Below are 14,530 nucleotides of genomic sequence, written 5' to 3'. Positions count from 1 at the left end.
AGCGGATGGAGAAATCCATGGGTGAGGCCAGAGAAAATGAACCAACAGTGAATTGACAAGAATCTGGAAGCAGCACGGCCTAGTGGACGGAACCTCGGAGTCAAAGGACCTGAGGTTCTAATCCCAGCCCCTGCCACTTCCCCGCTGTGGTAACGTTGTCAAGTCACTTTACTTCTCTGCACCTCAAATTCCCTGATAGAGGTTCAACACCTGTTCTTCCTCCCACTTCGACTGGGAGCCCCATGTGGGGCAGAGACTGTACCCAACCCCATCGATTCGCGTCTCGCCCCGGCACTCGGAACTGTGCTGGACATATAGCGAGCGTCTCACCGGCACCATTAAGAAAACCGCTAAGAGCGGTGTTTTATTGACAGCTTTGAGAAAGAGAACCAAACATCGGGAACTTTGATCGTGCTACAAACGGCTTTCCTTACATGATGCGGGTCTTACATGATGCCACGAGGCGGGAGCACGAAGGGATCAATCCACATAGTCGGACACCGCCATCCCGGCTGCAGCGACAGAGCAGCCTGGCTGCTCCCGGGGCCTAGATCTTTCCCCATTGTGGATTCTTTTGTGGGAAGGTAGACTCCCTATCTGGCTGGAAGTTTTCAAGCAACGCATTCACCGGGCTTCTCCCTTGCATGAAGTGTCATATGGGCCGCCAGCTGGGATTTGAACCCAAAGCTTTCCTCACAATGGGGACACGCACAAGGTTGGACGCCTCTGTGAATCCTCTGGTGCGCCATCGGACTGCTCATACAGCTGAAGGCCTTCCCGTACTCAAGGTATTCAAAGGGCTTCTCTTCCGCGTGCATTCGCCTATGCCGTCTAAGACTTCCTCTGATCTTGAACTTCTTCTGGCACTCTGGACACTGAAAGGGTCTTTCGTCAGTGTGCACTGTCATGTGGGTATTGAGAGCGGTCTTCTCTCTGAAGCTTCTCTTGCACTGGAGGCACACATAAGGTTTTTTGTCTGTGTGACTCCTCTTGTGCATCGTCAGACTGTTCTTCTGGCTGAAGGCCTTCCCGCACTCGAGGCATTTGTAGGGCTTCTCTCCCGTGTGCAGTAGCCTATGCCGTTTAAGACTTCCACTGCTCTTGAACCTCTTGTGGCACTCCGGACACAGAAAGGGTCTTTCGCCAGTGTGGACTCTCATGTGGGCAATGAAACCTTTGTTCTCTCTGAAGCTTTTGTTGCACTGGAGACACACAAAAGGTTTGATGCCTGTGTGAATCCTTTCATGACTTATCAGATAGCTCTTCTGGCTGAAGATTTTCCCACACTTGAGACATTCATAGGGCTTCCCTCCCTTGTGCACTCGCATATGCACTTGTAGACATTTTTTGACCATAAAGCTCTTCTGACACTCCAGACACTGGAAGGGTTTATCTTTATTGTGCATCCTCTCATGGGCGGTGAGACTCTTCTTCTGTATGAAGCCCGAGGCACACACGCTACATGTATAGAACTCCTCTCCAGTGTGCGTCTTCATGTGCGTGACGCCATCTTCTCGATTCCCACACTCGAGATGTTCAAAGGGCTTCTCTCCCGTGGGCACTGGCTTCCGCACCCCCCTCCTCTCTACTTGCAGGTCTCGTTTCCTCTTAGATCCCCATGGATTCTCCAGGGATCTTCCCTTTTGAGGATGGTGGGAAACATCTCCATGGGATTCTGCAAACGCTGGGCTGTGCGTTTGCTCTTCCCTGATTTCTTCTGCGGGAGGAAGAGCATCGGGTCAGTACATTGTGCATGAAAACAGGCAGACAGATAAATGGTGGAGCCGGAACTGGAACCCAGGTTCTTCTTCTTATTATTATTCTGATTTCCACGCCCGCGCTATCCGCTGGGTCACACTGCGCCTCTCTATATTAGAGGCTTAGGACAGAGACCCCCCAGGCTTACCTATCCAGGCCTGTTCGGGGAAAATCCATCTATGGTGAACTGGAGGTTCGGGAATACATGGATCTTTCCCCTTCTCCAGCTGGCGGATACAGTTAGGCATCGGACATCCGGCTCCTGGGGAAGCGCACAGTGAAGAGGAATGAGTGGAGATCTGTGACAGACACACAGGCTCCCTTTCTCCTCCCACCCTCTCTGACCCGGGAGCCAAGTACTCTGAAAGAGGCAGAGTTGGTGAGTGGGATTTCACTACTCCCTGTCACTCCTTCAAGATAAGAGAGAAGTAATAAACTACAGAAGCTGACAAACCAGAATCTCGTCCACGACAAGCCTTAGGCCTAGAGGGGGAGGGTGGTCGTCCGTCACTCTCCGCTCCATGGTGGTCTGTCGCCCTCTCTTCCCGTGGGGTGTCCTTACCCAGTGAACGTAGATGTTCATAGTTCTCCGACATGACGCTCTTATAGAGCTCCCTCTGAGCATCTGTCAGACTCTTCCATTCCCACCGGGTCAGGAAGATGGCCACGTCCTCGAACGTCACCTCCATTCGTCTTTGCTCTTCTTCCTCCAGAGACCGAAGAACAAAATGCTTGGGAGAAAAGGGTGCTGCGGGAGGAAAAGAGGTGAGCGCAGTCAGTCAGTATGATTGACAGGCGCTTCCTGTGTGCAGAGTAATAATAATTACAGTGATGGTATTTGGTAAGCGCCTCTCTTTGATGGCACCATGGTCTCAGGAACCTCCTTCTCGGGCACCCCCCTTAAAATAAGACATAAGGATAGTAAGTCTTTCCTTCTGGTGGCGGCTCTGAGCCTCCCCTTTCGTATTCCAGCTCCTCAAGGACGAAACCTACAGCTCAAATTGGGTCTGTCTTCCCCCATGACACTCCCCTGAGAATTAGTAGGATTACACTCAAAGCTGTTAACTAGCTCAAGAATTCAGAAGCCCCAAGAGATGTAATCTCAAATTTTCTCCAATTCTATAACAGGAGGAGATTCTTTGACCCATCTTGTCTCTAATCGTCACAGGTCACACCCCTACCTCACCCCATTCCCATCCAGGGTGATCCAAAACACACTTCAGGAATATTTCCAAACAAGCATCTGTCACTGCTTTGTAGAGCAGTCACTAGAGGTTTGGGTTCATTAAGTGGATCCCAGCACCAAAACTCAAGGAGAAGTGGGGGAGAGGAGAGATATCACTGTGTTCTGAATTGCTCCATTCAACGCGTTCCATTGGGAAAGGGACCCTTAATTGGTTAAACTGCTCACTGTAGCCGGCATAGAAATAAACTCTTCTGGGGGCCTTGGACTAGCATTTAAGCCCCCTGCCCACACTCCGAAATGAACTTCCATGGCTTTACCCAGTTCGTTTTTGTAGCTCTCCACCATAAAAGCCTGTGTACAGTTCCCTCTGAGCATCCTCCACTGTTTCCCATTCCCGCTGAGCCACCCTGCTTCCTGCCCTCCATCTCCAGAACACCTTTCTGAACGTCAAACCTAATGCACGAGGAGGTCTTAGGGGCCAAAGTTGCCAGAATTATCAATGCCAAATTAGCTGAGGAAGTGGGCTGGGGGATGGCAGGGCGCACAGACCCTCACCCAGTAACCATTCTGGGGTTGAAAGGGAGATGGAGAAATCCACGGTGAGGCCAGAGGATATGAATAATAATAATAATAATAATAATAATAACGTTGGTATTTGTTAAGCACTTACTATGTGCAGAGCACTGTTCTAAGTTCTTAGATACAGGGTAATCAGGTTGCCCCACGTGAGGCTCACAGTTAATCCCCATTTTACAGATGAGGGAACCGAGGCACAGAGAAGTTAAGTGACTTGCCCACAGTCACACAGCTGACAAGTGGCAGAGGGGAATTCAAACTCATGACCTCTGACTCCCAAGCCCGGGCTCTTTCCACAGAGCCACGCCGCTTCTCTATAATCAACACTGAATTAACAAGAATTGGGAAGCAGAGTAGCCTAGTGGATAGAGCACAGGCCCGGGTGGCGGAGGACCTGGGTTCTGATCTCCCCCCTCCACTTGCCCGCTGTGGCAACTTAGGTAAGTCACGGAGGTTCAATACCTGTTCTCCCTCCTACTTAGACTGTGAGCCCCATGTGGGTTGGACCGTATCCAACCCGGTCGATTCGCATCCATCTACCCCCGGTGCTTAGAACTGCGCTGGACATATAGTGAGCGCCTCACAGACACCATTAAGAAAACCACTGACCAAGAGAGAGGCGTTTGACTGACAGCTTTGAGAAAGAGAACAAGCCATCGGGCACTTTGGCCACGCTACAGACAACTTCCCTTCCAGTACGGCCAACATGCCGGAGCACAAGGGAATCGGTTCATATAGTAAGGCACCGCCAATCCCGGCCGCAGCGACGGAGCAGCCTGGCTTGCTCCCGGGACCTGGATCTTTCCCTGTTGTGGATTCTCTTGTGGGAAGGTAGACTCCCTGTCTGGCTGAAAGTTTTCAGGCAGCACATCCACTGGGCTTCTCCCTTGCATGAATTGTCCTATGGGCCACCAGCTGGGATTTGAACCCAAAGCTTTCCTCACAGTGGGGACACACACAGGATTGGATGACTCTGTGAATCCACTCGTGCACCGTCAGACTGCTCTTATAGCTGAAGGCCTTCCCGCACTCAAGGCATTCAAAGGGCTTCTCTTCCATGTGCACTCGCCTATGCTGTCTAAGACTTTCTCTGATCTTGAACTTCTTCTGGCACTCTGGACACTGAAAGGGTCTTTTATCAGTGTGCACTGTCATGTGGGTATTGAGATTGGACTTCTCTCTGAAGCTTCTCTTGCATTGGGGACACACATAAGGTTTGATGCCTGTGTGAATCCTCTCATGCTTTCTCAGACTGTTCTTCTGGCTGAAGGCCTTCCCGCACTCGAGGCATTGAAAGGGCTTCTCTCCCGTGTGCACTCCCATATGCCCTCTAAGACTTCTTTTGATCTTGAACTTCTTCTGGCACTCCGGACACTGAAAGGGTCTTTCGCCGGTGTGGACTCTCATGTGGACCATGAGACGGTAGTTCTCTCTGAATCTTCTCTTGCACTGGAGACACACATAAGGTTTGATGTCTTTGTGAATCCTTTCATGCTTCTTCAGCATGTTCTTCTCACAGAAGGCCTTCCCGCACTCGAGGCATTTGAAGAGGTTTTCTCCCGTGTGAATTCGCATATGCACTCTAAGGTATGCTTCCCTCACAAAGGTCTTCTGGCACTCCGGACACGGGAAGGATCTATTCTCAGCGTGCACTACCATGTGGGCATTGAGGCGTTTCTTATTCCCAAAGCCCTTGGCACACACCCCACATTTAAAGGGCTTCTCTTCGGGGTGCGCCCCCGTGACGCCATTTTCTCCATTCCCACACTCGATACGTTCCAAGGGCTCCTCTTCCATGGATACTGTCTTCTGCGCCCCCCTCCTCTTTACTGGCGGGTCTCGTTTCCTCCTAGATCCTCGCCGATTCTCCAGGGATCTTCCCTTTTGAGGATGGTGGGAAACGTTTCCATGGGATTCTGCCAACACTCTTCTGGGCGTTTGCTCTTCCCTGATTTTTTCTGTGTGAAGAAGAGCATCGGGTCAGTACATCACTCATGGAAAGGGGAAATTCACTCTGCACTGCAGAGCATATTGCCAAACATGTTCCCAACTGTGCAGTATTAAAGGAAGTTTGTTACCCCTGGTTGAACCTCTACCACCTTCCATAGGGCCCTCCCCGGCCCCTCCATCAGAGGCCACTTGGCAACTCTCTTTCCTCCCAAGGCCATCAAATCGATGGTTTGGGTATCGAGAAGCAGCATATCGTAATGGAGAGAACGTGTGCCAGTGGGACAGAGGGTCTGGGTCCTAACCCAGTGGTCTGCCACTCATCTCTGGTGTGGCCTTGGACGAGTCACTTCACTTGTCGGGGTCTCGGTTCTCTCATCTACAAAATGGGGACTCGATACCCCAGAGAAGCAGCGTGGCTCAGTGGAAAGAGCATGGGCTTTGGAGTCAGGGCTCATGAGTTTGAATCCCAGCTCTGCCACTTGTCGGCTGTGTGACTGTGGGCAAGTCACTTAACTTCTCTGTGCCTCAGATCCCTCATCTGTAAAATGGGGATTAAGACTGTGAGCCCCACGTGGGACAACCTGATTCCCCTATGTCTACCCCAGCGCTTAGAACAGTGCTCGGCACATAGTAAGCACTTAACAAATACCAACATTATTACCCATTTTCTCCCCTACTCTCGTATCATCCCAAGTGCTTAAACTGTGCATCCCACGTGGGACAAGGGATTGTGTCCAACCTAATTACCTTGTATCTCAATGTTTAGACACAGAGTAAGCACTTTTTTTTGGAAAATGGTATTTGTTCTGCGCTTCCCTAAGCTCCCCTTTCCTCTTCTCTCACTCCCTTCTGTATCAGCCTGACTTGCTCCCTTTATTCATCCCCCCCACCAGTCCCATGGCACTTATGCACATATCTTTAATTCATTTATTTTTATTAATCAGCTGGCTCCTCCTCTAGACGTAAGCTCATTATGGGCAGGGAATGTGTTTGTTTATTGTTATAGTGTACTCTCCCAAGCGCTCAGTACAGTGCTCTGCACACAGTGATCACTCAATAAATACTAATGAATGAATGAACTTCTCTGGGCAACAAGGGACTGTGTCCAACTTGATTAGTTTGTATCTACCCCGGCACTTAGAACAGTGTCTGGCACATAGTAAGCGATTAATACAAATAGCATAAAAAATAATAGAAATTGGTCCTACCTACTCTACTTCATTGTCCTTTCCCAATCAGTACAGTATTCTCCACACAGTGAGTGCTGAAACAAGAAAAAAGAGTTGTGGTATTTGGAGGAGTATGGTATTTGTTAAGAGAGAGAGCATGGCCTAGTGGACACAGCATGGACCTGGGAGGCAGAAGGACCTGGATTCTAATTCTACCTCTGCCATTTGTCTACTGTGTGAATTTGGGCAAGTCACCTCACCAAAGCTGATCTGCCTAATTTACTCTTCTGGTAAGGGCTTAACAAATTCCATTTGGGAGGGGAAAAAAAAAACCCCAAAACAACGAGCTCAAAGTCTAAGGAGGCAAACATCAAAACGAATAAATAAAATTACAGATATGGATTTAAGTGCAGTGGAGCTACCCAGAGGCTCTCCCACCTCGGGGTTTTCGATCCCTGATCCGAGAGGAAGGTAAACAGAGTCTCTCTCCCTGTCCCCTCCAGAGGGGCAGGGTTTGGGAATTGGCACGAGAAAAAGAGACCCAAATCAAGGGCTACATTTCTACAAAATTTATTCTGCGTGGCGAACTGAACTTCCCTTTCGGGAGGGATATAATAATAATGTCATTTGTTAAGCGCTTACTATATGCTAAGCTCTGTTTATATGCCAAGCAATAAATACGATTGAATGAATGAAGTGCAGATACCAGGTAATCAGGTTGCCCCTCGTGGGGCTCAGAGTCTTAAATCCCCATTTTACAGGTGAGGTGACTGAGGCACAGAGAAGTTAAGCGGTTTGCCCAAGGTTATACAACAGACAAGTGGCAGATGCGGGATTAGAATCCACGTCCTCTGACTCCCAAGCCCGTGGTCGTTCCATTAAGCCACGAGGCTTCTGAATAATTGTTTAATTACCCCCCCCACGGCACTTGTGTGTATATATATTTATAATTCTATTTATTTATAATCATATTTGTTAAGTGCTTACTATGGGCCAACCACTGTTCTTAGCACTAGGGTAGATACCAGGTAATCACGTTGTCTTAATCTATCATTTTACAGATGAGGTAAATGAGACGTAGAGAAGTCAAATGACTTGCCAAAAGTCACCCGGCTGATAAGTGGCAAAGTCAAGATTAGAACCCACGACTTCTGACTCCCAAGACCGGGCTCTATATGTGTCTGTATCTATAATTCCATTTACTAGAGAAGCAGCGTGGCTCAGTGGAAAGAGCTCGGGCTTGGAAGTCAAGAGGTCATGGGTTCAAATTCCGACACCGCCGCTTGTCAGCTGTGTGACTGTAGGCAAGTCACTTCACTTCTCTGGGCCTCAGTTCCCTCATCTGTAAAATGGGGATGAAGACTGTGAGCCTCACGTGGGACCAGCTGATTACCCTGTATCCCCCCCAGCGCCTAGACAGTGCTCTGCACATAGTAAGCGCTTAACAAATACCCACATTATTATTATTATTATTAATGCCCATTTTACAGTTGAGGGAACTGAGGCCCAGAGGAGGGAAGTGGCTCGCCCAAAGTCACCCAGCTGTGCTCTGCAAGCAACGATCGCTCCAGAAATACGGTCGATTGAATGGAAAGGGTGGGGAGGAAGGGAGTGGGCGAAGCGTTGCGGGCCGGCCAGCCCTCCGGCCGGGGTCTGCACGTGGCTAAACGCTGTGGTCCGGCCTCCATCCTCGTGGCTCAGTGGAAGGAGCCCGGGCTTGGGAGTCAGAGGTCACGGGTTCGAATCCCGACACCGCCACTTGTCAGCTGGGTGACTGTGGGCAACTTCTCTGTGCCTCAGTTACCTCCTCTGTAAAATGGGGATTAAAACTGTGAGCCCCACGTGGGTCGACCTGATCGCCTTGTATCTACCCGAGCGCTTAGAACAGTGCTGTGCACATGGTAAGCGCTTAACAAATACCAACATTAGTATTATCCTCCATCCTCCAGCTCCTCACCTGGTGCGGGCCGAAAAGGGTCCGGGGGTCACCACCGGGGTCACGGGGGGTCACGGGGGGTCACGAGCCGCCGCCGACCAAGCTCCCCCCGCACTGGCGGCCAGCACAGAGGCGGCCGAACCGCCCCGCCCCCACCTCCCTGGGATGGGCGGCCGGGCCAGGGACCACCCTCCTCCGGCCCCTCCTCCGGATCCCCTCCCCCGTGGGGGCCCGGGTCGGTGGCGACGCCTTGGAACACCCCTCTGGCCTGTAAACTCATCGAGGGCAGGGACTGTGATCGTTTACTGTTGGTATTTGTTAAGCGCTTACTATGTGCCAAGCACTGTTCTAAGCGCTGGGGTAGACACAGGGTCATCAGGTTGTCCCACGTGGGGCTCACAGTCTTCATCCCCATTTTACAGATGAGGTAACTGAGGCACCGAGAAGTGAAGTGACTTGCCCAAAGTCCACACAGCTGACAAGTGGCCGAGTGGGGATTCGAACCCATGACCTCTGACTCCAAAGCCCGTGCTCTTTCCACAGAGCCAAACTGCTTCGTTAGAGCGTGCTCTCCCAAGCGCTCAGTACAGTGCTGTGCACTCAGGAAGCGCTCAAACAATAGGGTTGACTGAAGAAATGTGGCTGGTTCAGCTTCTAAATCCTCCATCGGGGACGTGTGTGTCCCCAGGCCTGTTTTCCAGACTGTAAACTCGTTGAGGGCAGGGAATGTGTCGGTTTATTGTTAGAACGTGCTCTCCCAGGCGCTCAGTACAGTGCTCTGCACGCAGGAAGCGTTCAATCAATAGGGTTGATTGAATAAATGTGGCTGGTTCAGCTTCTAAATGCTCCATCGGGGACGTGTGTGTCCCCAGCCCGTTTTCCAGACTTGTGAGCACGTTGTGGGCAGGGAACGTGTCTGTTTACGGATAGAGCGTCTTCTCCCAAGCGCTCAGTAATAATAAAAATGATGGTATTTGTTAAGCATTAGCTCTAAGCGCTGGGGCAGATGCCGGATTATCAGGTTGTCCCACGTGGGACTCTTAGTCTTAATCCCCATTTTACAGATGAGATCACTGAAGCCCAGAGAAATGATTTGCCCAAGGTCACACAACAGAAAAGCGGCGGAGCTGGGATTAGAACCCACGTCTTCTGACTCCCAAGCCCGGGCTCTTTCCACTAAGCCAAGCTGCAGGAAGCGCTCAAGGAGTCGGATGGATTTGACTGTGGGTCCAATGGGGGCAGGGATCGTCTCTCCTTATTGTTGTACTTTCCGAGTGCTTAGTACGGTGCTCTGCACATAATGAGCGCTCCCCTGAAGCCAATTCTCCTGTAACTGTAAGTCGTTATGGGCAGAGAATGGGCCATTTTATTGTTGGAGCGGACTCTCCCAAGCGCTCAGGACAATGCTCTGCACCCAGGAATTGCTCAAACAATAGGATTGACTCTAAGGCCTTTGTGGACAGGGGTCATCTCCCCTTATTGCCATATTGTACTTTCCAAGCGGTCAGTATAGTGCTCTGCACACAGTAAGCGCTCAGGACAGTGCTCTGCACCCAGGAATTGCTCAAACCATAGGATTGACTGTAAGACCCTTGTGATAATAATAATAATCATGTTATTTGTTAAGCGCTTACTATGTGCAGAGCCCTGTTCTAAGCGCTGGGGGAGATACAGGGTAATCAGGCTGTCCCACGTGAGGCTCACAGTCTTAACCTCCATTTTACAGATGAGATAACTGAGGCACCGAGAAGTTAAGTGACTTGCCCGAAGTCACACAGCTGACAAGTAGCAGAGCCGGGATTCGAACCCATGAGCTCTGACTCCCAAGCCCGGGTTCTATTGCTCAAACAATAGGATTGACTGTAAGCCCTTTGTGGATAGGGGTCATCTCCCCTTATTGCCATATTATACTTTCCAAGCGCTCAGTATAGTGCTCTGCGCTCGGTAAGCACTCAGGACAGTGCTCTGCACCCAGGAATTGCTCAAACAATAGGATTGACCGTAAGTCCCTTGTGGACAGGGGTCATCTCCCCTTATTGCCATAGTGTACTTTCCGAGTCCTTGGCATAGTGCTCTGCACCCAGTAAGCGCTCAATAAATCAGCGTGGCTCATTGGAAAGAGCCCGGGCTTGGGGGTCGGATGTAATGGGTTCGAATCCCGGCTCTGCCATTGTCAGCTGTGTGACTGTGGGCAAGTCACTTCACTTCTCTGGGCCTCAGTTGCCTCATCTGTAAAATGGGGATGAAGACTGGGAGCCTCACGTGGGACAACCCTGGATCTCCCCCAGCGTTTAGAAGAGTGCTCTGCACATAGTAAGCGCTTATCAAATACCAATATTATTATTAAATACGAATGAATGAATGAATGAATGAATGAATGAATGAGTCCAGGTTCAGTTTCCAGGTCATCCAGCGGGGAACTGGGGGGAGAGGGGGGGTGTATGTGCGCGCTCCCGCGACTCACTCCCCTAGGCCTGCTCTCCAAACTGTCAGTCGTCGCGGCCTGGAGTTTAGTACAGTGCTCTGCACGCAGCAAGTGCTCAATCAACAGGATTTCCTAGCCGTACTGGCCTCTTCTCCCCACCCCCGCCCTTTTTCCGTCCAGGCGTTCGGTTCTTCAGGCCCTGGAGGAAGAAGAGCAGGGACGGATGGAGGTGACATTCGAGGACGTGGCCATCTTCCTGACCCGGCGGGAATGGGAGAGCTTGGTAGACGCCCAGAGGGAGCTCTATAAGACCGTCATGTTGGAGAACTACGGACATCTGCGGTCACTGGGTAAGGGCCCGGAGGGCCGTGCGGGTCAAGGGTCACCCTCATGGAAGGGGACAGCGACAGGCCACCATCCCCCTCTAGATGGGAAGCTCACTGTGGGCAGGATAATTCTTTAAAAACCCTTTTATATTGTGCTCTCCCAACCGCTTGCTCCAGTAGTCCGCACAAAGCAAGCTCCATCCCTTATGCTCTCCACCCCCTCATTCATTCGATCCTATTTATTGAACGCTTATTATGTTCAGAGAACTGTACTAAGCGCTTGGAAAATACAATTCAGCAATAAAGAGGGGCAATCCCACACCAGGGTTATACATATATTATAATAATAATAATAATGTTGGTATCTGTTAAGCACTTACTAGGTGCAGAGCACTGTTCTAAGTGCTGGGGGAAGACACGGGGGAAATCAGGTTGTCCCACATGGGGCTCACAGTCTTAATCCTCATTTTACAGATGAGGTAACTGAGGCCCAGAGAAGTTAAGTGACTTGCCCACAGTCACACAGCTGACAAGTGGCAGACCTGGGATTCGAACTCATGACCTCTGACTCCAAAGCCCATGCTCTTTCCACTGAGCCACGCTGCTTCTCTATAATATAATATATATATTCTATAGATATATAATAATAATGTTGGTATTTGTTAAGCGCTTACTAGGTGCAGAGCACTGTTCTAAGCGCTGCGGTAGATACAGGGTAATCAGGTTGTCTCACGTGAGACTCACAGTCAGTCCCCATTTTACAGTTGAGGTCACTGAGGCACAGAGAAGTTAAGTGACTTGCCCACCGTCACACAGCTGACAGTATACGTAATTGCTGCGGGGCCTGAAGAGCAAAGAGAGTGAGTCGAGGTGACAGGGAAGGGAGGTGGTTAGAACAGCTTCACTCCTTCCTATATTGTGTTCTCCCAAGAGAAACAGCTTGGCTCAGTGGAAAGAGCCTGGGCTTGGGAGTCAGAGGACATGGGTTCGAATCCCGACACTGCCACTTGTCAGCTGGGTGACTGTGGGCAAGTCACTTCTCTGTGAATGAGCACTGTTCATTCACTTCATTCACTTCACTGTTCATTCACTTCTCTGTGAATGAGCACTTCTCTGTGAATGAGCACTGTTCATTCCAAGCGCTTAGTACAGTGCTCTGCACATAGTAAGCGCTCAATAAATACTATTGAATGAAATCTGTTGCCGACTTGTTCATTCCAAGCGCTCAGTACAGTGCTCTGCACATAGTAAGTGCTCAATAAATACTATTCTCTGGGCCTCAGTGACCTCATCTGGAAAATGGGGATGAAGACCGGGAGCCCCACGTGGGACAACCTGATGACCGTGGATCTCCCCCAGCGCTTAGAACAGTGCTCTGCATGTAGTAAGCGCTTAACAAATACCAACATTATTATTATTATTAGTGCAGGCCTCTGTGCACAGGAAGCGCTCAATAAATCTGTCCAGAGTGGGTGGCGATTGGTACAACATTCCGAGATTGAGGGCAGTTGCCTTGGGGAGTTCACTATATAGCCCAGGGTAGGAAACTCCCCGACGAGATTCCCGTTTGTCAGTTTCTTTGGTTTACCCTCCTTTCTGCTCCCCAAGGAGCGCTAGGGAGAGGTGACATCCCACTCACCAACTGGCTGTAGTGGATGGAGCCCAGTCCTGAGAGCCAGAAGAGTCATGGGTTCTAATCCCGGTCAGCTACTTGTCTGCCATGTGACCTTGGGCAAGTCACCTCCCTCGTCTGGTCCGCAGTCCCCTCATCTGTAAAAGGGGGAATAAGACTGTGAGCCCCATGTGGGATAATGCTGGTATTTGTTAAGCGCTTACTATGTGCAGAGCACTGTTCTAAGCGCTGGGGTAAACACAGGGGAATCAGGTTGTCCCACGTGGGGCTCACAGTCTTAATCCCCATTTTACAGATGAGGGAACTGAGGCACAGAGAAGTTAAGCGATTTGCTTGTATCCACTCCAACGCTTAGTACAGTGCCTGGCACTTAGTAAGTGCTTAACAAAATACCACAATTATTTTATTGTTATTATTCTCTGTGCCTTAGTTACCTCATCTGTAAAATGGGAATTAAGACTGTGAGCCCCGGGTAGGACAGGGACTGGGTCCATCCCGATTTGCTTGTATCCACCCCAAGCGCTTAATACGGTGCCTGGCAGCCAGTAAGCACTTAACAAATACCACAGTTATTACTGTTATCCCCACTCTGCCATTTGTATAATAATGTTGGTATTTGTTAAGCGCTTACTATGTGCCGAGCACTGTTCTAAGCGCTGGGGTAGACATAGGGGAATCAGGTTGTCCCACGTGGGGCTCACAGTCTTAATCCCCATTTTACAGATGAGGGAACTGAGGCACCGAGAAGTGAAGTGACTTGCCCAAAGTCACACAGCTGGCAAGTGGCAGAGCCGGGGTTCGAACCCATGACCTCTGACTCCAAAGCCCGTGCTCTTTCCAGTGAGCCACGCTGCTTCTCGTATTTGTATGTATGTTGTGTGACCTTGGGCAAGCCGCTTAACTTCTCTGTGCCACAGTTACCTCCTCTGTTAAATGGGGGTTAAGACTGTGAGCCCCACGTGGGACCACCTGATTACCGTGTATCTACCTTAGCGCTTGGTACAGTGTTGGCACATAGTAATCGCTTAACAAATACCATAATTATTATTATTACTGTCAGAATAGCTTGCTCCCAGGACATAGCAGGTGGGAGGAGAAAGGACACCTGTGTCTATCATAGATCTCCACTCATTCATGGCTCAATGGAAGGAGCACGGGCTCGGGAGTCAGAGGTCGTGGGTTCTAATCCCGACTCCGCCACTTGTCAGCTGGGTGACTTTGGGCAAGTTACTTAATTTCTCTGTGCCTCAGTTCCCTCATCTGTAAAATGGGGATTAAGACTGTGAGCCCCACATGGGACAACCTGATTACTTAGTATCTCCTTCAGCGCTTAGAACACTGCTTGACACTTAGTAAGCGCTTAACAAATGCCATCATTCATTCATTCCTCTTCTCCGTTTGCTTCCCCAGGAGCCGGGCGTCCGAAGCCTCGGTGTATCCACCAACTTGAGAAGGGGGAAGATCCATGGATTCCCGAACCTCCATCTCAACACAAATGGACTTTCGCAGAAGAGGCCTGGAGGGGTAAGCCTGGATGTCTCTGTCCTAAGTTAATAACAATAATAATAATA

At 50.1% G+C, this 14,530-nt stretch overlaps 2 protein-coding genes across 2 annotated transcripts; both read right to left on the bottom strand.

Moving 5' to 3' along the window:
• Nucleotides 1-375: 375 nt before the first annotated feature.
• Nucleotides 376-2,486, bottom strand: LOC103164684 (zinc finger protein 501-like). The gene is made up of 3 exons (XM_029073380.2): nt 2,321-2,486; nt 1,907-2,020; nt 376-1,717 (listed from the first exon to the last, which is right to left on the bottom strand). The coding sequence occupies exons 1-3, from the start codon at nt 2,445-2,447 to the stop codon at nt 612-614; spliced, it is 1,347 nt and encodes a 448-aa protein (XP_028929213.2). The 5' UTR covers nt 2,448-2,486; the 3' UTR covers nt 376-611.
• Nucleotides 2,487-4,378: 1,892 nt separating this feature from the next.
• LOC120638662 (gastrula zinc finger protein XlCGF52.1-like) lies at nt 4,379-6,720 on the bottom strand. Its single transcript, XM_039913388.1, has 2 exons — nt 6,679-6,720; nt 4,379-5,478 (listed from the first exon to the last, which is right to left on the bottom strand). The coding sequence occupies exon 2, from the start codon at nt 5,315-5,317 to the stop codon at nt 4,379-4,381; it is 939 nt and encodes a 312-aa protein (XP_039769322.1). The 5' UTR covers nt 5,318-5,478; nt 6,679-6,720.
• Between the last annotated feature and the right edge of the window lie 7,810 nt (nt 6,721-14,530).

This window comes from Ornithorhynchus anatinus, chromosome 10, assembly GCF_004115215.2.
Source record: "Ornithorhynchus anatinus isolate Pmale09 chromosome 10, mOrnAna1.pri.v4, whole genome shotgun sequence".
NCBI lineage: Eukaryota > Metazoa > Chordata > Mammalia > Monotremata > Ornithorhynchidae > Ornithorhynchus > Ornithorhynchus anatinus.
The sequence above is the reverse complement of the archived record's forward strand: the minus strand, read 5'-3'. Positions and strand labels throughout refer to the sequence as shown.